Below are 23,106 nucleotides of genomic sequence, written 5' to 3'. Positions count from 1 at the left end.
TCAGAGATATTCATTCAATGGTGAGTGGCACTATATATTTGAATAAGGAAAAATACTAATCTTACAAAAATTCATAGAATATAAAGTCAGCACACTTCCTAACTAATTCTGTAAGTCAGTAAAATCTAGATATTGCAATAAGACAGCTATATTCTGAAGAAGTAAAACACTTCTCATTATCATAATTTCAAAACCCTAAACAAAATATTCACAAGCTAAATTCAACACATATAAAATAGTTTATGACAAAATCACATTTACCCCAGGAATAAAAGGCTGATTTACTGCATTGAAAGAAATGTATGCACACATACACACAGAGATATACACACTTATATGTATCTGCAGATAGATAGATCTATTGAAAAACTGAAAAGCTTCCAAAAAACTAATAAAGGTCATTTAAGAAACCTACAGCCAATGTCATACTTATTTTTTTAAACATTGTAAGTTTCTTCCTACGGTAAAAACAAAACAAACACAAAAACGTTGATACTCAACATCATATGGGACGCCTAGACAGTATTTTTAAAAAGGCATAAAGATTGGGTGCAGGGAAACTGTCCTTCTCTGTAAATGGTATAAAAGCAATAAATAGAAAAGCCAAAGGAAACAATAGAAAACTCATTAATGACAGTGATTTCTTATTTGCAAAATTGCTGTAGTTAAAGTTACAAAAATTGATTTTACGTCTATAAAACTAGAGATAAAATATTGGAAAGATAAACTTTATAAATAAGATTTACAAAATCATGAGAAAACATAAAAGATATACAGACCTCAATATACAAACTACAAAGCATAAAAGAGAAAATGAAATAAATAGAAAAGATGTACTAATATCATGAATTGAAAATAATGATATTATGTTTTTATTTCAATCAAAATGTAATTGTGTTTGAATGTTATACAGCAACGTATTTGTCAAATTTGGCAAGATGACTTTCAAGTTTATATATAAATGCAAATGACTCATAATAGACAAAATAAATTTGAAGAAAAGCAAACAGTTTTTTTTTTATTTATTTTATTGATTTTTAGAGAGAGAGGAAGGGAGAAGGAGAGAGAGAGAGAAACATCTATGTGAGAGACAAACATCAATCAGCTGCCTCCTGCACACCCTCTACTAGGGATCTAACCAGCAAACCAGGCATTTGCCCTGACTGGAAATCAAACCAGTAAACTTTTGGTGCATGGGACGATGCTCAATCAATTGAGCCACACCAGCCAGGGCAAAAAGTAAAAAGACTTTAAAGTACTAAATTTCAAGACTTACTATAAAGCGACAGTAATTAAGGCAGTCACCATTTATGTAAAAACAATAATATCACCTGGAAAAAGCTGAGTTTTAAATAAATCCACAAAGGATAACTTTTTTTGGACAAAGGTGCCTATTTTAATTGTGAGAAAATAATATTTTGTATAAATGAAGGTAAGTCAATAGATAGTCATATTTTTTAAAAAGGATACCCTACCATATATTAAAAATATTTTAGAAATGATCACAGATATAAATATCAAAACTAATATTATGAAGTTTCTCTTTCTCTTTCTGCACCAAATGCTTTACCCTTAAAAAGCCTCATGTGTGATACACTGTGGGGTCCTGTGAGTCCTAACAAACAGCAGAAAAGAGATAATAGTGTGTTCACTCCCTGGGGTCACTTCAGTAAATATATATCCATTGAATAAACTGTTCATTTTATTTCTATTGTTCAAATTGTCTTTATATCTTTGATTTGTCCAACAAAATTTGGGGTGAAAAACATTTTTTCTATCAAAGTTTTTATCTTAATTTTTTTCAATTACAGTTGACATTCAATATTATGTTAGTTTCGGGTATACAACAGAGAGTACACATCTATATAATTAGGAAGTGATCCCCTGGATAAGTCTAGTACTCACTTGGCATCATACATAATTATTACATTATTATTAACTATATTCCTTATGCTGTGCTTTATATCCTCATGAATATATTGTAACTACGAATTTGTACTTCTTAATCCCTTCATCATTTGCATCCAGCTTCCTCTCAACACGCCTCATATCTGACAGCCAACAGTTTTTTCTCTGTATCTGAGTCTGTTTGTGTTTTGTTTCTTCATTTATTTTGTTCTTTGGATTCCACATATAAGTGAAATCATATGTATTTGTCTTTGCAGCATTATTCACAACAGCCAAGATATGGAAGCCATCTAAATTTCCATTGATAGACAAATCAATAAAGATGTGGTACATATGGGAGTGGGAAAAAGTGGGTTTATAAAAAACTCTATGACAAAGTGTGCTTGACTATAGCAAGTAGACTACAAGAATGTGTAAATAATGAAGACTGGCAATTTGAGCACTTATAAGATTGTATCTAATTGCACTGTGCCATTGTGACATGCTTTTGAGTTAATAAAGCTATTTTAGCATGTCTTTTTCCTTATGTACAATTGAAAGCTTACTTTTGTCCACCCCTGTATTTACAATGAAATATTACTAAGCAATAAAAATAAAATCTTACCATTTGTGACAACATGGATGGACATAGAGGGTATTATGCTAAAAGGAAAACATTTTATGGACTCACTATGAAAATTTCTTCCTCTAGTACTATCAGTTTTTATATTACATGTGCTGAGAGCACTTATTAAATTCATACAAATTTAGAATTTTTATATATTCCTAGTGAACTGAATGTTCTAATAATGCTTATCCCTTGTATTGTTGTGTGTTGTGTGTGTGTGTTAAGGGTGTTTAAGTGTACTAAATGCTTTCTTTTTTTTCCTCTGCTATTATTGTGGATACTCGTGTTTTCTTTTTGTTTGCATTTTCCAAGTATATGTTATATTCTCCTAAAACTTTAACCTCTCTGGATACATATATTTTTGGTGTAATAGTTTTTGTAAACCCATGATCTCTGGATTTCTCTTTGGTGCCATAAAGTGAGACAGTTAGCCGTGGCCGGTTTGGCTCAGCGGTTGGAGCGTGGGCCTGTGGACCAGAGAGTCCAGGGTTTGGTTCCCGCTAGGGGCACGTACCAAAAAAAAAAGTGAGACAGTCAGATAGACCATTCAGTCTATAAAACCTGCTTCAGTGTCTAATAGTTTTTCAGTTGTCAATTTAATGTTCCTCTCTAACCCTGCTACTGAGGTTCTAATCCTTGGATTCCTATCAGATCACTGAGTATAATTTCATAATGTTCATATCTCACTTGATAAATTAAAAACAATCAAAATACTTGCTCTCATTCAGACAAAATGGCTTTTAAACACAGTAATTAGAATACAAACTTTCACAAAGGGATATTCATGAATTCACTTGGGTCATGTAGTCCAGTAAAAATAAAACACTCATTTAAAAAAAAAAAAAAAAGTGATTTCTTAATTACATGCATTTCTGAAACATCGGCATCATTGTTGTTGGTTTCAAGCTTGCGTGGCACTGTAATTTGCAGCTGTGATGTTTCAGAGTCTGCAGTAAGAAAAATGTGTGTGAGCATTTCCAGGGTGTAAAGAATCCTTCTTCACTAACTTGTCCTCTCTTATCCTCCTATCATGTCACTCTTTGTACTTCCAATCCCCAACACACACACACACACATCCATACTTTGTATGATTTCAGGAAGAGGCTCCTCTCATGTGGGAGTATTACCCCACCAATGTGCAGAGACCTTTGGGACTCACTGACCTCAACCCTGACTAGGTGAAGTGCTGGTCTCAGGACCCCATCCAGCCTCTCTTGGTCCCCGCCACCCCAGAAGCAGGGCCCCCTCTCCTACCAGTGCAGAGTCAGGTAAGTGAGGGACAACTGTCCCAGGCCTTCTCTGAGCCCTCCAACCACTAGGTACAGCAGAACCCTGAAACTAGGTGAGCTCTGACAGCACGCAGGGCGATTCCCAGCCTGGCCCTGAGTTCTGGAGTAAGAAGAGTGACACTTGCCTTTCCCATAGATACTGTGCCTGGCAGCCCTCCGATGTTGCAGTTTCCCCCACTTAAAATGGTTCAGGGAGGTCAACTGGCCTACGCCTAAGAGGATCAGCAAGAGAGGCAGCATTGCAAGGCCAGTGAGCCTCCCCACAGTCGGGGCAGTTGGTGGTGTGTAACGGTGTCTTCCTTCTCGCGTGCCAGGCAGAGCTAGGACCCAGGCAGGCCAGAAGGACTGCAGTGCAAGTGGCTGTTCGGCCCCGCCCACCCCAGATGGCCCCGCCCACCGGTCTTGCCGCTCTAGGGAGCTGCCTCCCTCCACATGCTTATTTTCCCAAGGTTGATGTTGTAAAGGCCCTGGGGGCTCATATAAGATTATAAAGGCACTTCCTCCTCTGGAAGCAGGCTATTGGTGGTGAACTCTTCATATTGGTGGCAATAACTTTCCAGTACAATGGCTGAATTACTTTAGTGAATGAAAAACACAATAAAAACTGACGGTATATTTAGTAGCAGACAATTGCCTATTTTACCTACCTGATTTCTACTTAAGTCTTAGGTCTAAACAAATACACATGCACTCACGAGTATAAAGAGATGTTTTTAAAAACAAATATAAATCAATTCTTCCAGTAAGTTTCTTTCTTAGAAAAATCTTTTGTCAAACAAACTAAATAAAAAGCTAAACATAAAATGTGTGTATGTATTCATTTTAATGCCCCAGTATGGAGTTACAATTTAAGTATCAGGCAGAAAAAAAAAATCACAATTATGAAGTGACATTATAAAAACAATTTTATAATCTCATTATTTACCATTTGTGTATAATTTGATTTATGTAGCTAAGCAGACTAAATATAAGTTAAATATAAACATTTCCCCTCATCAGTGTGAAGTTCACACTGGAAAGGCAATGGAATTCACTTGAAAAAAGTTTTCATTTGATGGCTTAATATGCAGGTTAGTGACTTGCAAAACTTTAATTTTGCAAGGACTTTTTTGACAGACAGTTAAGTCATTTTTCCATGGAGCACTTTTGCTTGCATTCCTTATATGCAATATCTATACACAAAATCAAATGATTGTGTTTTCCCAATGTGTAAAAAGAAACAAAATAGAACAATGGGTAAGGCTAGGCTTTTATAAAAATATTTTTTCATGCTTTTTATAAATCATTGTAGTGTGATTTATCAAATAAAATGTTTGTACAAGTACCAAATAATAGCACAAGAAAATTCTACTTTTAAATAGCCAGTTCTGTATACAGTATTTCACTAACACATTTACAGCCTAATTACTTAGTTTTGTTGTGATGCATGTTGTATACTATACTCATTTATTTGAATACTTTTATATACTATAAAAATTAGTATTTTTATCTCTTGGCCAAATTATATCACTTTAATAGATTTCACATATCAAGATTAATTATGCTGTTCTTAAAATAAAATGTCTTTCTGATTGTCTAAAACCTGATCAGATTTTTGAAGTCTACTATATGTCACTGAAGGCATGATAAATATTAAAAGTTATTCATGGTTCTACTAAAACTTTCTATTGTTCAGTCAAGTAACCAAAAGGTGAAATATGTATTTTTATTATTTAAATTTATCACTTTATTTTCATGATTGGTAATAACTGCTCAGTTTTTAATTAGCATGATTGATAGGCATTCAAATCATCTGTATATATATAAACAATTGTTTTTACTTGCTTACTGTAAGACTGGGACTAGGTTGATATCAAAATACATGTGACACTATCCCTATTTCCAAGTACATCAGAGAGTAACAGAAAATTAGACATGTACAAGTGATGCCACAACTAAAAGTAAAATTCCTTGTTAGAGAGAATTTCAAAGGTCTCTGGGAATAAAGCCAAGTTAATTCTGTTTTCTATACAGATATCAAGTGAAGTTAAAGAGTAGATGTGACATTTGATTTGGATAAGTCAATGATTTATATGGATGTTAGTGCATTTCAGAATCCATTTCTTAAATAATTTAAAATTCCACAAAAAATTTAAGTGAAAAAAGTGATAGATTTTTTAAAGTTTTTTTAAAATTGATTTTAGCGAGAGAAACATCAAGTGAGAGAAACATCAAACACTTGCCTCCTGCACATACTCCAACTGGGGAGTGAACTCACAACCTGGGTATATGCCCTGACCAGGAATCGAACCAGCCACTTCATGGAAGGACACTCAACCAACTGGCCAGAGCTGCATAATAGATTTTTGTGTCAGAATGATAACTTGCAGTAGTCTGGAGATGGTGGGATTGAAATGATAAGGACTGGAAGCAACAACTGCATTAAGGGGAATTTTCTATAGGTTAGGGCAGTACTGTCTACCTCCTCAGGAGTAAAGAGTGGGTGGGGAGAGCCCTGGTCGATTTTGCTCGGCGTTGGAGCATCAGCCTGTGGTCCAGAGAAACTTGGGTTTGGTTCCCGCTGGGGGTGCGTGCCTCAGTTGCGGTTTGTCCCCGGCCCTGGTTGGTTGTGCGGGTGACGGCCACTTGATGTGTTCTTTTCAAGTCGATGTTTCTCTCTCTCTCTCTTCCACTCTATCTGAACAAAAAATGGAAGAATGTCCTCACATGAGAATAAAAAATAAAAAGAATGGGTGGGGTCTTAGGCCGGTTTGGCTCAACGTTTAGAGCGTCAGCCTGCGGACCAGAGTCTCGGGTTTGGTTCCCTCTAAGAGCTTATACCACAGTTGTAGTTTATCCCCGGCCCGGTTGGGGTTGTATGGGTGGCAACCGGTGGATGTGTCTCTCTCACATCGATGTTTCTCTCTCTCTCTCTTCCTTCCTGCTCTATCTGAACATAAATGCAAAAAAAAAAAAAGACTGGGTGAGGGGAATGAAGTATTAAAGCTATCTGAGAGATATTTAGGAAGGAAAATGGTTTATTGAATTATTTGATATGGAAGATAATGAGATTGTTAAGATGACTAAGCAACTGTGATGAAAGGAGAGCACCAATGTTACAAGGAGCAGATTCAAACAGGCAATGAGAGATAATGAGTTCAGTTAAAGATGCATTGAATTGGAGGTGTTGTTCAAGAGCTGGTATAGAATATTACAGGAGTGGAAAATATGAGTCTGGTACAACAAATTTGAGTTGAAAAATACAGATTTCTGAGCACATTTAAAAGTAACATTAAGGGCCCTGCCTGGTTTGGCTCAGCAGTTAGAGCATTGACCAGCAGACCAGTGAGTCCCGGCTTTGATTCCGGTCAAGGGCATGTACCTCGGTTGCGGTTAGTTCTTGGCCATGTTCAATCATGCGGGAGGCAATCAATCAGTGATGTGGCTTTATCATGTCAATGTTTCTCTCTGTCTCTCCCTCCCACTCTATCTGATAATAAGAGGGGAAAAAAGCCTCTGGTGAGAATAAAAAAAAAAAAAAGTAACATTAAGGGAAAAAGAGTGAATAAGAGCATCTAAGAGGAAACAACATAAGGAAAGAAAAAGAAGACCTAAAGAATTATGGGCAATACAGAAGTTTTGGGGATTAAGACAAAGAATCCAGATGGAAGATGAAATGATCAAATGTTACGATGGTAATATGGTGATAAAAAATAAAGCAGAGCACTGGCTGGTTTGGCTCAGCAGTTAGAGCATCAGCCCGAGGACCAAAGAGTCGCAGGTTCGATTCAGATCAAGGGCACGTACCTCAATTGTGGTTCATCCTCCGCCCTGGTAGGGGTCCTGCAGTCGATGTGTCCCTCCACATTGATGTTTCTCTCTCTCTCTCTCTCTCTCTCTCTCTCTCTCTCTCTCTCTCTTTCTCTTTCTCCTTTCCTCCCTCCCTTCCACTCTGTCTGAAGATAAATGAAAAAAATATCCTCGAGTGAGAATTTTAATTAATTAATTAAAATAGAATTCACAATGAAATATTAGTCAAGATCTCCAAATGCATCTCAGAGATCAAGTAGAATAAGAACTGAGAAAGTGATTATTGCTTTGGTGGTAATGAATGAGTCCATAAGATCCCCATTATGTTCTCTAGGAATCAGGTGCTGAGGAAGAGTTACAGAGAAAAAAGTTTTCTTAGAATGTTTCTTTTAATGTCTGTGAAAAAAAAGAGGAAAACAACATTGGGTAAATGGAACCTAGGACAGTGAGAAAGACCTAACAAAATTTCTGCCAACCTAGACAGGTTGCTCCATAGCAAGGAAGCACCAGAGCAAAGACTGTTTATTAAAGGAGACAAAGTTTAGGACATTGTACTGCTGGCTTGCTCAGTAATTGAACTGAGGCACCCACAATTGATCATGGAGATGGCTGAGGCAGACCGCAAAACAGCTAAGACTTGAAGCTGTCAGTTAACCACACTACTTCTTAGGTAGCAAATCTTTTCCTAAAGAGGGATCTGAGCAGTTCATTTTTCTGATCTCCAAACACCTTGCTGGAAGCTGGCAGAACAACAGGGGCAGAAACCATAATGCAGAAAATTCTAAAGCAAAGTGATGCAGATATTTTTAGCAGGGCCAAAGACAAGTGCAGTTAGGTAGCAAGAAACTTAACAAGGGTGAAGGTGGATAAAAAGGAGTGATTAGAAAATAAAATATAAAAGTAAAAAAGATATTAACACTTTGAAAGACACAGAAATAAAACATTAAATTAATGATCTATTAACTTTTTTGAAAAGTACAAAAGGTAGAAATATTTTGCCAAAAGATTTAAGGTTTTGAGAGTGATAAAAATAGTAGTTCAGATGTTAAGAAGCATTGTTTACTATGGAACACAATATAGTAAAGATTGTAATATTTTCCAAATTCAAATGTAAGCTACATAGAGCAGGGATATCTTTATTTTCTTTTAATTTCTATTCTTTCACTCTATCTAGATCAATGTCTAGCATGTAATAAGTACTTCATAAAAACAGGTTGAGTGAATAAATATCTGTTGAACTATCTAATGAATCAGCTACACAAATTTTTTTAACTGTGTGACAATGTGCAAGGGGGAAAAAAACAGTTTGTGATAGAGTAAGAGTGCACTGTAGAATACCGGCATGACATATGCTGTAGCAATTTCCCAAAAACTTTCAATGGACGATAAATGAAAATATTGTTATGGACACAAAGCATATATAAATATTTGAGGCAGGGAGAAAAGAGAGGCCAGCGAAGACAGTTTGAGATTTACAGGTGTAAAGTGCATTTTTGCCCTGGTTTCCATACGTACTTGGTAGTGAATGTAGTACGAAAATAGAATGTCCTGGAGGAAATGCTCTGTGAAGACAGGTTCTGTGGTTGGTGGTGCAAAAGTAAATGGGGCCACTTCTGCTTCTATCCCTCTTTTCCTGGACCCATGAGTCCTTCCTATTAGTGACACCTTAGGGATGCCTGAATTAATAAATATACAGGGTGAGCCAAAAGTAGGTTTACAGTTGTGAGTACATGAAATAGTATATTCTTTTATTTTTATCTATAGTAAATTTTTCTACTTTTGCCCCCACCCTGTACTGCATGCTAAGGATATTGTATTTGTCAGGATTTTCTAGAAAAGCAGAACCAATAGAAAATAGATGATGGGTGGATGGATGGATGGATGGATGGATGGATGGATGGATATGATAGAAAATGATAGATTAGATAGACAGATGATAGATGATAGATAGATAGATGAGAGAGAGAGAGAGAGAGAGAGAGAGAGAGAGAGAGAGAGAGAGAATATTTATTTTAGAAATTTGCTCTTGTGTTCATGGAAGCCAAGAAGTCCCATCATCAGCCATCTGCAAGTTTGAGAACCAGGAAAGCTGGTGGTATAATCAGTCTGAGTCTGAAGTCCAGAAAATCTGGTACTGATTTTGTATGCCCTCAATCTGAATCTGAAAGCCCAAGAATCAGGAGCACTGATGTCCGAAGACAAGAGAAGATGAATGTCTCAGTTCAAGCAAAGAGTGAATCACCCTTTCTCCACCTTTTTGTTCTATTTATGTCCTCAATGAACAGGATGATGCCCACCCATTTTGTGCAGGGGTATCAGCTTTACTCAGTTCACCAACTTAAATACTAATCTCTTCTAAAAACACACTCACAGACATACCAAGAAATAATGTTTTACCATCTATCTGGGCATATAGCTCAGTCAAATTGACACATAAAATGAACCATCACAGATATCATTCCATTGTTTTCAAATACCTCCTTCAAACTATTGCTTCATTTCACCTATTAGAAAGCTATTCAAGAGTTCTATGAGGCTAGGAGGTAAATTATGAGAAACAATAAGTGGATGTCATGGTCATGGGCTTGCTCCCATACCACCTTCACTGCGAAGTGGGTTCCTTGGTCAGATTCTATGTTATGTGGTATTCTATGCCTATGAACTCCAATATATTAATGATTGTATCAGAAATCCCATATATAATAGTGCTGCCTATGCCTCTTCAGGTAGGAAAGGTGAAGCGATAACTGAATATGTATCTCTTCCTAACAGAACAAAACTTTGGCCCTTCTAGGATGGAAGGTCAGATATGATCATCTCGCCATCAAGTGACAGTTGCTTTCCTTTAAAAAAAAAATGTGTGTATTTGTGTGTGTGTGTGTGTGTGTGCATGCATGTGCGCAGTGCAATAATAGTTTCTGCCTCTGAAATTCAGTGGCAGAAGTAATTAGATCTGTTTCAATAAGTGGAAGTTTATGCCATTAGGCTTATACAGAGCAACCATAGCCATGCCATTTATATGCCCATCATGACACTCCTGGGGAAGACAATAATAATGGTTGACTAAAGTCAACTGACCAAGTCATTTTGTCTACTCACTTGCTCACTGCCTTTCCTATGGTGGGTGCTTTCTAGTGGGCATTAGCATGTAATACAAAAACCTTCAGACTTTGTGCTCACTCCTCTATGTCCATCCACATGCTCTATCCCAGAACCCCTCGTATCCATAACCAGAAGACCAGGCCAAATTTAGGTTATTTCCTTTGCTTTCAGCTGGTCATATGCAAGTCATGAATTTGTTGCCTCTCAAATCCAAATTCATTATTCACTATCTGTTCTGCAATATGGATTGAACTCTAGACATTTTCTCCATTACAGTGAGGCCAATGCTAAAATTTGCCAGTACAGGGCTCCAGAGGGATATTGGAGAAACAAGAGACTCCCTGGGTATGCATTGTGCTTTTGCTTATTCCTGCTACATTGGCAATTAGCAGTGCCAATAGGTGAAAACATCCTGTGGTGCTGGCTGTACTCCATGTGCTCATATGCCAGAGTATGTTGACTTTCAGTGAACTCACAGGCCTGGCCCGGCCTGGACCCAGTATCCACATTCTCATGATCCTGCTGACATGGACATCATGTACCTCAGGCCTTGCTCCAACCCACCACACTCTGGGCACCTTACAACAACTGTGACTTACCTGTGCCCATCCTGGCTTGTACACTGTGCACTCCAGCACTTGCACTTGAAGTGGCACTGATTCTCTCAGCAATACTAGCTGGAAGTATGATTTCTGCTTTCCCAATGTCTGGGCCAGCTCTGGCTTAGTGGTCAAGTAGACGTAAGTCACACCTTGTCCAATGAGGTCTGAACTCCAGCCTTGGAGGGTGGCCACCCATTCAAATGTATACTTTTTTGGTTATTATCCTCAGACCTAGGGTACGTGTGGTGTTCTCTTTATGTCATTATAATTACTCTTCTATTGTAGCTTATTATTCAACTTCTCTTATTTAAATTACTTTATGATTTCTGTTCCCTGATTCTACTCAGACTATCTGGTTCTCAAATATAACCAGTAACTGCTTGTTATTAACCATCAATTTCTTATTATCCTTCTGAAGGGCATCAGTAAAACAACAGTAACCAGCTGATGCCACTTTAAATGACTGCTTTATTGCATCTACAACAACATTCCCTTCTACTGGGACAGTTTTTTTCATTGTCATACAGTTTTTAGAATTGTACTGCCACTTTGTGGTAGGAACTAGCTGCATCCCTCCTTCCAACAAGGATCCTGTCCTCATTATTGCAGGATTAGGTGAACCAAACCAAATCCACATCTTACTACCTAGCAGCTTACAAATTGTACTCTCATTAATACTTGTTTTAATCTGGATCTTCTGAAAAGCAGATGCCAAGACAGGACTAAATATGCAAAAATTTTATTAGAAGGAAAACGGCTGTATAAAAAATGGAGAGAAAAATAAAAAGGCTAAGATACCTGTCAGACAATAAACCAAATCTGACCCCAAGTGAAGGAGAGAAGAAAAAAAAATGAATAGAAGCATTCGAGGATCACACAGTTTAAGGAAGACCTATGCAATGTAAGGAAGGATCAGCAAGACTGTTGGGGAATTCTCAAGCCAGAGCTGGCTGTCAGAGGAGTTCAGTAGAGGTCGCCCCAGAATGCTTGCCTTATCTTTATCAAGTTCAATCATTGGTTGGGAGAAGAACATGGGAGCGTGGCCTCAACAAATTGAACTGATGCATTTCAAAAAGCAGCAGCTCAGAATTTTCATCATGTATGTTCTTTGCTATTGGTTGTCACATGTCACTCTGCACACTCTTACCTGCTTGCAGAATGTCCATTTCAGACATGGCTATAGACTTTGTCAGTGCAGCAAGGGCACTTTTCCAACATCAGTGTACTTCAGAGATTAGTTTAGCATTCAACTTGGAAACTAGCTAACTGATTCTACAGGGACTTGGGGTGGGGAGGAGAGGCAGGGAGTATTACCCAAATCAATGACCACAGCCATATAAAAGGGTATGTTAAAAAGGTCTTCTATCATGGAAACTATGGAAGTCCTATACCTAGTCACACTTGGCGCAACCTTGGTTTTTCTAGTTCAGTGTGGTAAGAAAAGTAAGTCGTGGTGGATTCCAAAATGGCAGTGGAGTTAATGGAAGCTACACAGACCATCTCCCAGGACCAAACAGGAATTACAACTAAAACACAGACAAATCAACAGGAAAAAGCAACAGAAAAGCAGCTTGCAAGGACCATATAACCAGGGACACTGACGTGATCCTGGTAGGATTGCGAAGGCACGAGACAGGGACTGGGAGCCCACAGTCGGCAGCTCAGCAGCAGCCTTAGCTGTGAGCAGCAACCTCAGGTTAAACTCCCAAGTGGCTCCACAGCCCAGACAGAGGTGAAAATAGCCACAGCCACTCACATTGGGCTTCGGCAGAGGGAAGGTAGACTAGACTGGAACTGTGCATGGAAACGCGGGATTTGGAGGGCGCTCAGAGATTTTGCTGAGTTGCAGCCACACAGGACGGTGGCCATACTGCTCCTTCCCAGGGCTCTGGATAGAGGCAGCAGCCCCTCCTTTGGAGATACAACCCCACCCTGTTGGCCATTGCAATGCAAATTGAGGCTTACTAACAACCACCATCTGCCTCACCCTCATGAAATCCCCTTATGCCAGCATCTGAGGGAGTTTTTCAATCAACTGACAACCCAAAACTCTTCAAGTAACCTGGACTGCTAGCCTCCAGAAAAAAAAGCTAGAGGAAAATAGTACCTTTCCTGGGCTAGCAACTCTAACCAGGAAAGTAAGACTTGACAGTGGTGTTTCATGTGGGTCCTCCCTCGCTCATCTAAACCCAAGAGAGGGAGCCACAAACAGCAGAACACAAACACACACAGGGAAAACTTGGCAGGCTCCAAAGCCAACTGTGATAGCCAAAACGGTGAAAACAGAAACAAAAGCCAAATGAAAGAACAAGAGACCTCCACCGAAGATGATATCAATGTGGAGCAGTTAGGCATGTTAACAGAACTAGAATTCAGAGCCATGATCTTGAGGAAGCTCAACAGCATGAGTAAGGACATAGATATGCTGAAAATAAACCACTTAGAAATTAAAACCCACCAAGAAGAGAATACGAGTGACATATCAGAAATAAGAACACATTAGGAGGTCTAAAGAGCACAGTAGAGGAAGCAGAGGACCAGATAAGCAAATTAGAAGACAAGGTAGAAAAATTCAACCAATCAGGAAACCAAAAGGAAAAAACGATTAAAAAAACAGGAAGACAGCTTAAGAGAACTGTGGGACAACAGGAAAAGTAATAATATTCACATCATAGGAGTCCCCGAAGAAGAAGAAAATGAGCAAAGGTTAGAGAATATATTCAAAGAAATAGTGACAGAAAACGTCCCTAATTTGGTGAAGGAAGAAGGCATTCAAGTTCAAGAAGCACAGAGAGCCCCAAGTAAGAAGAACCCAAACAGGTCCACACCAAGACACATAGTAATTAAAATGCAAAAAATTAAAGACAAAGAGAGAATCCTAAAAGCAGCAAGAGACAAGAAACAGGTTACCTACAAAGGAAACCCCATAAGGCTCTCAGCTGACTTCTCACAAGAAACACTACAGGCCAGAAGGGAATGGCATGAGGTAATCAAAGTCATGAAAAACAAGAATCTGAATCCAAGACTACTCTACCCAACTAGGCTATCATTCAAAATAGAAGGTCAAATACAGAGCTTCTCAGACAAAAAAAAAAAGGGGGGGCTAAGGTAATACATTAGCACCAAACCAACATTGCAAGAAATGTTAAACGGACTGCTGTAATTAGCAGGAGAAATAGGAAGAAAAATAGAACCACACTAAGCAAAAATGGCAATAAATAAGTACATATCAATAATCACCTTAAATGTAAATGGATTGAAAGCTCCCATAAAAAGACACAGAGTAGCTGATTGGATAAGAAAGCATGATTCATCTATATGTTGTTTACAGGAGACCCACCTCCCAACAAAAGACTCACATAGGTTGAAAGTGAAGGGATAGAAAAAAATCTTCCCCAAGCAAATGAAAAGAAAAAAAAGCTGGGGTAGCAATACTCATATCTAATAAAATAGATTTCAAAATGAAGGCCATAACTAGAGACAAAGAAGGCCACTACATAGTATTGAAAGGATCTATCCAACAGGAAGATGTAACCTTCATAAACAAATATGCACCCAATATAGGAGCACCAAAATATATCAGAAATCTTCTGGAGTACTTCAAAGGAGAAATCGATAGCAATACAATCATAGCAGGGGACTTCAAACCCCACTGATATCACTGAATAGATCCTCTAGACAAAAACCTAGCAAGGAAACAGAGACTCTAAATGAAGCACTAGATCAAATAGATTTAATAGATATCTACAGATATCTATTAAAAAACTATAGAATTCACATTCTACAGATATCTATAGAAAACTATAGAATTCACATTCTCCTCAAGTGCACATGGGACATTCTCAAAGATAGACCACATGTTAGGGCACAAACTAAGTCTCTACATGTTCAAGAAGACTGAAATCATATCAAGCATCTTCTCAGATCACAATGGCATGAAACTAGAAATCAATTGCAAGAAGAAGATACAAAGACATTTGAACACATGGAAGCTAAATAGCATGTTATTAAACAATGAATGGGTTACTGAGGAGATCAAGGAAGAAATTAAAAACTTCTTGGAAACCAATGAAAATGAAGACACAACAGCACAAAATCTATGGGATGTAGCGAAAGCAGTTCTGAGAGGGAAGTTCATAGCACTATAGGCCTACCTCAACAAACAAGAAAAATCTCTAATAGACTATCTAACCTCACAACATAAATAACTAGAGAGCAAAAATAAATAAATAAATAAAACCCCAGAGCAAGTAGAACAAAGAAAATAGTAAAGATCAGAGCAGAAATAAATGACATAGAGTCCAAAAAAACAATTCGAAGGATCAATGAAACAAAGAGCTGGTTTTTTGAAAAGATTAACAAGATTGATGGACCCTTAGCTAGACTCACCAAGAAACAAAGACAGAGACCCAAATACACAAAATAAGAAATGAAAGAGAAGTAACAACTGACACCACAGAAATACAAAAGATCGTTAACAACTAATATGAACAATTATATGGCAACATATTCGACAATCTAAGCAAAATGGACAAATTTCTAGAAACATAGTCTCCCAAAACTGGACCAGGAAGCGTTTGAAAACTTGTACAGACCAATGACAACCAAGGAAATTGAAAAGGTAATCAAGACTCTCCCAGCAAACAAAAGCCCAGGCCCAGATGGCTTCATGGGGGAGTTTTACCAAACATTCAAAGAACAACTAACACCCATTCTCCTCAAACTATTTCAAAAAATTCAAGAAGGAAGTCCTCCAAACTCGTTTTATGAAGCCAGCATAATTCTAATTCCAAAACCAGAAAAAGACACTGCACAGAAAGAAATCTACAGGCCAATATCCCTCATGAACATAGATGCCAAAATCCTGAACAAAGTACTAGCAAATCAAATCCAGCAATGCACCAAAAAAATTATCCACTATGACCAACTTGGATTCATCCCATACATGCAAGGCTGGTACAATATTCGCAAATCAATAAACGTGATATACCATGTAAATAAAATGAAGAATAAAAACCACATGATCATATCAATAGATGCTGAAAAAGCCTTTGACAAAATCCAGCATCCATTTCTGATAAAAATGCTCAACAATGTGGGAATAGAGGGATCATATCTCAATATCATAAAGGCCATATATGAAAGACCAACAGCCAACATCATACTCAATGGGCAAAAACTAAAAGCATTTTCCTTAAGAACAGGAACAACGCAAGGATGCCCACTATCGTCACTCTTATTTAACATTGTACTGGAACTCTTAGTCACGGCAATCAGACAGGAAGAAAAAATAAAAGGGATCCAAATTGGAAAGAAGGAAGTGAAACTGTCATTATTTGCAGATGACATGATCTATACGTAGAAAATCCCAAAGACTGAATCAAAAATTTACAAAATTTAATACATGAATTTGGAAAAGTAGCAGGATACAAAATTAATGTCAAGAAATCGATGACATTCTTATACACCAATGATGAACTCACAGAAAGAGATACTAAGAAAACAATCCCATTTAAAATTGTGGCAAAAATATTAAGATACCTAGGAATAAACTTAACCAAATAAATAAAGGACCTATTCTCAGAAAACTACAGGACATTGAATAAAGAAATAGAGGAAGATATAAAAAAGTGGAAGCACATACCCTGTTCATGGATTGGAAGAATTAACATTATTAAAATGTCCATATTACCCAAAACAATCTATAGATTCAATGCAATCCCCATCAAAATACCAATGGCATACTTCACAGAATTAGAACAAGTACTTCAAAAGTTATGAAACCAAAAAAGACCTCAAATAGCCACAGCAATCTTGCAATAGAAGAACAAAGTTGGAGGGAGCACATTACCAGATTTCAAGTTATACTACAAAGCCACTGTAATCAAAAGAGCCTGATACTGGCACAAGAACAGGCAGATACACCAGTGTAACAGAACAGAGAACTCAGAAATGGACCCAAGGCAATATGCTCAATTAATATTTGACAAAGGTGGCAAGAGCATACAGTGGAGTAAGGACAGCCTCTTTAATAAATGGTGTTTGGAAAATTGGACAACTACATGCAAAAATATGAAACTAGACCATCAACTTACACCCTACACAAGAATAAACTCAAAATGGATAAAAGACTTAAATGTGACTCATGAATCCATAAAAATCTTAGAAGAAAATGTAGGCAACAAAATTTCAGACATCATACACAGCAGAATTTTCACTGACACATCACCTAAGGCAATGGAAACAAAGGAGAAAATGAACACATGGGACTACATCAAACTCAAAAGTTTCTGCACAGTGAAAGATACAATCATCAAAACGGAAAGGCTACCCACTATATGGGAGAGGATAATTGCCAATGACATATCAGATAAGGGGTTAATTTCCAATATATATAGAGTGCTCATACAACTCCACAAAAGGAAGACAAAGAACCCAATTAAAAAATGGGCAGAGGAGCTGAATAGACACCTCTCAAAACAGGACATACAAATGGCTAAGAGACATATGAAGAAATCTTCAACATCACTAATCATCAGAGAGATGCAAATTAAAACAACAATGAGGTGTCACCTCACACCTGTCAGAATGGCCGCCATCAACAAATCGTCAAACAACAAGTGTAGGTGAGGGTGTGGAGAAAAGGGGACTCTAGTACACTGCTGGTGGGAATGCAGACTGGTGCAGCCACTATGGAAAACAATATGGTGTTACCTCAAAAAATTAAAAATTGAACTTCCATTTGACCCAGTGATCCCACTTCTAGGAATATACCCTAAGAAGCCTGAAACACCAATCTCAAAGAATATATGTACTCCCATGCTCATAGCAGCACTATTTACAATAGCTAAGATCTGGAAAAAACCCAAGTGTCCATCAGTAGACGAATGGATGGATAAAAAAGCAGTGGTACATATACACAATGGAGTACAACGCAATTGTAAGGAAGAAAGATCTCTTATCCTTTGAGACTACATGGAGGGACCTGGAAAGTATCATCCTAAGTGAAACAAGCCAAACAGAGAAAGAGAAGTATCATATGATCTCAAATATTTGTAGAATATAATGAACATAGCAGTCTGAGGAATGGGGTAGTCCCAGAGTTGTGGAAGTGGGGTACAGAGTGACAATCCCCAGAAGAGGGGGTGGTGGGGGAGAGATAAACCACAGAACTTATATGCATGTATGCAAGAACAATGGACATGGACAACAAAGCTGTGGACAGGGCAGGGAGGGAGGGAGAGGGGGGAATCAGTGGGGGAAAAAGGAGTAACATCTGTAACAAAAATTAATTAAAAAATAGATAGAAAGAATAAAAAATTCAAGAAGAAGAAAGACTTCCAAACTCGTTTTACGAGGCCAGCATAATTCTAATTCCATAACCAGAAAATGACTTTACAAAGAAAGAAAATTACAGGCCAATATCACTGATGAACATAGACGCCAATATCCTGAACAAAATACTAGCAAATCTAATCCAGCAATACATCAAAAAAATTATTTACCATGAACAAGTGGGATTCATCCCAGACATGCAAGGCTGGTACAATATTTGCAAATCACTAAATGTGATACACCACATAAACAAAATGAAGAATAAAACCACATGATCATATCAATAGATGCTGAAAAAGCATTTGACAAAATCCAGCACCCATTTCTGATAAAAACGCTCAGCAATCTGGGAATAGAGGGATCATATCTTGACATAATAAAGGCCATATATGAAAGACCTACAGCCAACATCATACTCAATGGGCAGAAACTAAAATTATTTCCCTTAAGAACAGGAACAAGACAGAGATGTTCACTTTCACCACGCTTATTTAACATTGTACTGTAAGTCTTAGCCACAGCAATCACACATGAAGAAAAAATAAAAGGGATCCAAATTGGAAAGGAGGAAGTGAAACTGTCATTATTTGCAGATGACATGATATTATACATAGAAAACCCTAAATACTCTATCAAAAATCTACTAGACTTAATAAATAAATTTGGCAAAGTAGTTGGATACAAAATTAATGTCAAGAAATCAACGGCATTCTTACACACCAACGATAAACTCTCAGAAAGAGAAACCGAAAAAACAATCCCATTTACAATCATAGCAAAAAATTAAGATACCTAGGAATAAACCTAACCAAAGAAGTAAAGGACCTATTTGCAGAAAACTACAGGACATTGAATAAAGAAATAGAGGAAGATATAAAAAAGTGGAAGAACATACCTTGTTCATGGATTGGAAGAATTAACATCATTAAAATGCCCATATTACCTAAAGCAATCTATAGATTCAATGCAATCCCCATCAAAATACCAACAACATATTTCACAGAACTAGAACAAATACTTCAAAAGCTCATATGGAACCAAAAAAGACCCCAAGTAGCCCCAGCAATTTTGAAAAAGGACAAAGTAGGTGGGATCACGATACCAGATATCAGGTTATACTACAAAGTGACTGTAATCAAAACAGCCTGGTACTGGCACAAGATCACGCAGATAGACCAGTGGAACAGAAGAGGGAACCCACAAATGGACCCAAGGCAATATGCTCAATTAATATTTGACAAAGGTGGCGAGAACATACAGTGGAGTAAAGACAGCCTCTTTAATAAATGGTGTTGGGAAAATTGGACAGTTACATGCAAAAAAAATGAAACTAGACCATCAACTTACACCATACACAAGAATAAACTCAAAATAAAAGACTTAAATGTGATCCATGAATCCATAAAAATTCCAGAAGAAAATGTAGGCAACATAATTTTGGACATCATACCCAGCAGAATTTTCACTGATACATCACCTAAGACAATAGAAACAAAGGAAAAAATGAACACATGGGACACTACATCAAACTAAAAGGCTTCTGCACAGCAAAAGAAACAACCATCAAAATGGAAAGGCAACCCACTGTATGGGAGAACATCATTGCCAATGATACATCAGATAAGGGGTTAATTTCCAAAATATATAGATTACTCATACAACTCACCAAAGGAAGACAAAGAACCCAATTAAAAAATGGGCAGAGGAGCTGAATAGACACCTCTCAAAACAGGACATAAAATGGCCAAGAGACATATGAAGAAATTCTCAACATCACTAATCAGCAGAGAGATGCAAATTAAAACAACAATGAGGTGTCACCTCACACCTGTCAGAATGACCGCCATCAACAAATCATCAAACAAGAGTTGGCGAGGGTGTGGAGAAAAGGGGACTCTAGTGCACTGCTGGTGGGAATGCAGACTGGTGCAGCCACTATGGAAAACAATATGGTGTTACCTCAAAAAATTAAAAATTGAACTTCCATTTGACCCAGTGATCCCACTTCTAGGAATATACCCTAAGAAGCCTGAAACACCAATCTCAAAGAATATATGTACCCCCATGCTCATAGCAGCACTATTTACAATAGCTAAGATCTGGAAACAGCCCAAGTGTCCATCATTAGACGAATGGATAAAAAAGCAGTGGTATATATACACAATGGAGTACTATGCAGCTGCAAGAAAGAAACATCTCTTATCCTTTGAGACGACATTGAGGGACCGAAAAGTATTATCCTAAGTGAAACAAGCCAAGCAGAAAAAGACAAATACCACATGATCTCACTTATATATGGAATATAATGAATATAATAGTATGAGGAATAGGGTAGACCCAGAAACACAGAAGTAGAGTACAGACTGACAACCCTCAGAAGAGGGGGTGTTGGGGGTTGGGATGAGATAAACCACAGAACTTATATGCATGTATGCATAACCAATAGACATGGACAACAAAGCCGGGGATGGGGTGGGGAGGATGGGGAGGAGGGTGTCAATGGGGAAAAAAAGGAGAAACATCTGTGACAAAAATAAAATTAAAAAATAAATAAATAAAAATTTTTTTTAAATAAAAAGAAAAGTAAGTCGTGCTCATCAGCTATTCCATGAGTTATCCTCATGTTTTCCAGCCCCTCTGAAGTTCGGTTAGGACTATGTGACTAGATTGGGCCAATGCATCAAGAGAATAAATTACTTTATCACTGCCAGTTAGAGATGTTAGTGGGCATGTGTGAACTTTCCACATTTTCTTCAGCTGTTGTTTTTTTAATCCTCGCCTTAGGATACATTCTTATTAATTTCAGAGAGAGAGGAAATGAGAGGGGGAGAGAGCGAAACATCGATGTTAAAGAGACACATCGACTGGCTGCCACCTGCAAGACCACGACGAGGGCCATGGTTGAACAGCAACTGAGGTACATGGCCTTGGCCAGAATCAAACCCGCAACTCTTTGGTCCATGGACCAATGCTCCAACCGCTGAGCAAAATTGGCCAGGGTTGATTTCAATACTTTTGCATAATACTCAGAAGTGAGATTATTGGATCATATGGTAGTTCTATTTTTAATTTTTTGAGGAACTGCCATGCCTTTTTAATAACAGTTGCAACATTTTACATTCCCACCAAGTATGCAATGGCTCCAATTCATTTATATCCTCACCAACACTTTTTTGTTGTTGTTTGTTTGTTTGTTTGTTTTAATGAGAGCAAAAATTTTAATAGTTCAATGATCAGTTCTTGTGAGCCGACACGAACTGCCTCCAATACATGACTCCAAGGAGTCTGGGGAACAAGCAGATCTAGGTGCAGTGGCTCCTGAAATATATAAAACATGATGAACTCTCTCTCAGAAAAAGAATACAAAATTAGGTTCATGACTGAAAAGAACCTCTGCTAGCAAGTGGCCTGATACTTTTGCTTCCTTAGCTTCGTGACGTCTACTTTTGGTAACAGGTATCTTAACACACTAAAGTGGGTATACAACTTTCAAAGAGGAGAAGCAGTTACAGAAGGATTGTATTCAGATCCTATCTGAGCAAATGCCACTGGGACAAGTCACAAGCCAGCTAAAGGAGAGGAGCTCTGAGGGGAGTAAGGAAGGTCGGATTGAATCTCCCTCCCTCAATCCGACCTTCCTTACTCCCCTCAGAGCTCCTCTCCTTTAGCTGGCTTGTGACTTGTCCCAGTGGCATTTGCTCAGATAGGGAGATTCAGGTCAACTGACAGGGCAAAAAGGAAAAGGGATGCTCTATCCTTGCACCATGAGGCTGAACCAGCAGGCCCTCTTGGCTTCATGGGATGAGGATCCAAGGCTGCTTTGCCCTGATTTAGAGCATGTTCTGGATTCAAGTTGCAGTAGATAGGGTGAAAGTTGAGACTGGAAATACAGTAGACACCAGACATAATTCAGGTGATTCAGATACAGATGATTTATTGTTTCATAATTTAAACTTTCATTGGTGGCAACAGATGTAAGAATAAATTATGATTTTTCCTTCTTGGTTTAGGCCAGTTTCTGATTATTTATTTGGATTTATTCTCTCTTCAGGCCCGGTTTGGTAGAGACTGTTGCTATAAGAGAAAACAAAATAAAATGCAACACAAACAAAATACCAGAGTTGCTCTTTTTTTCTTTAACATATTTCTAACACAAGTAATTTAAAGGACATTGGGTAACTAAAAGGAAAAAAATCAAGGAAATTAAAACTAAATCCAGAAAAAACAACTATCTGTTACCTCAACTGCAAATACTCTGTTTCATGATAGAAGTGGATTTATAAACACTCTGTTTATTTATCCATGCTTACTAGAAGGATTCACACACTAAGATACACATACAGTTAATTGAATGAATTAAGAGAGGAGAGTCAAGGCAATATTGGGGCATTCCTAAGACTCTAGATGAAGAGGATCTTACTGTCATCAAAATATAAAATCATTCTTCAGATTTGTGAAAAAAGAAACCAGTTAA

At 37.7% G+C, this 23,106-nt stretch overlaps 2 protein-coding genes across 2 annotated transcripts in view; both read right to left on the bottom strand.

Annotated features, from left to right (window-relative positions):
• LOC118622328 (A disintegrin and metallopeptidase domain 3-like) overlaps nt 1-11,304 on the bottom strand; it is a 100,002-nt gene extending 88,698 nt beyond the window's left edge. Inside the window, exons 1-2 of the mRNA XM_036249778.1 lie at nt 11,295-11,304; nt 9,109-9,269 (exon numbers count right to left, since the gene is read on the bottom strand). Of these exons, the coding sequence (XP_036105671.1) occupies nt 9,109-9,269; nt 11,295-11,304 (171 nt within the window). The remainder of the gene's footprint in view (nt 1-9,108; nt 9,270-11,294) is intronic.
• Nucleotides 11,305-11,640: 336 nt separating this feature from the next.
• LOC118622327 (disintegrin and metalloproteinase domain-containing protein 5-like) overlaps nt 11,641-23,106 on the bottom strand; it is a 108,403-nt gene continuing 96,937 nt past the window's right edge. Inside the window, exon 21 of the mRNA XM_036249777.1 lies at nt 11,641-12,019. Within this exon, the coding sequence (XP_036105670.1) occupies nt 11,641-12,019 (379 nt within the window). The remainder of the gene's footprint in view (nt 12,020-23,106) is intronic.

Source organism: Molossus molossus, unplaced genomic scaffold (assembly GCF_014108415.1).
Source record: "Molossus molossus isolate mMolMol1 unplaced genomic scaffold, mMolMol1.p scaffold_m16_p_9, whole genome shotgun sequence".
Lineage (NCBI taxonomy): Eukaryota > Metazoa > Chordata > Mammalia > Chiroptera > Molossidae > Molossus > Molossus molossus.
Note: the sequence above shows the minus strand (reverse complement) of the source record. Positions and strands in the feature narration are given on the sequence as shown.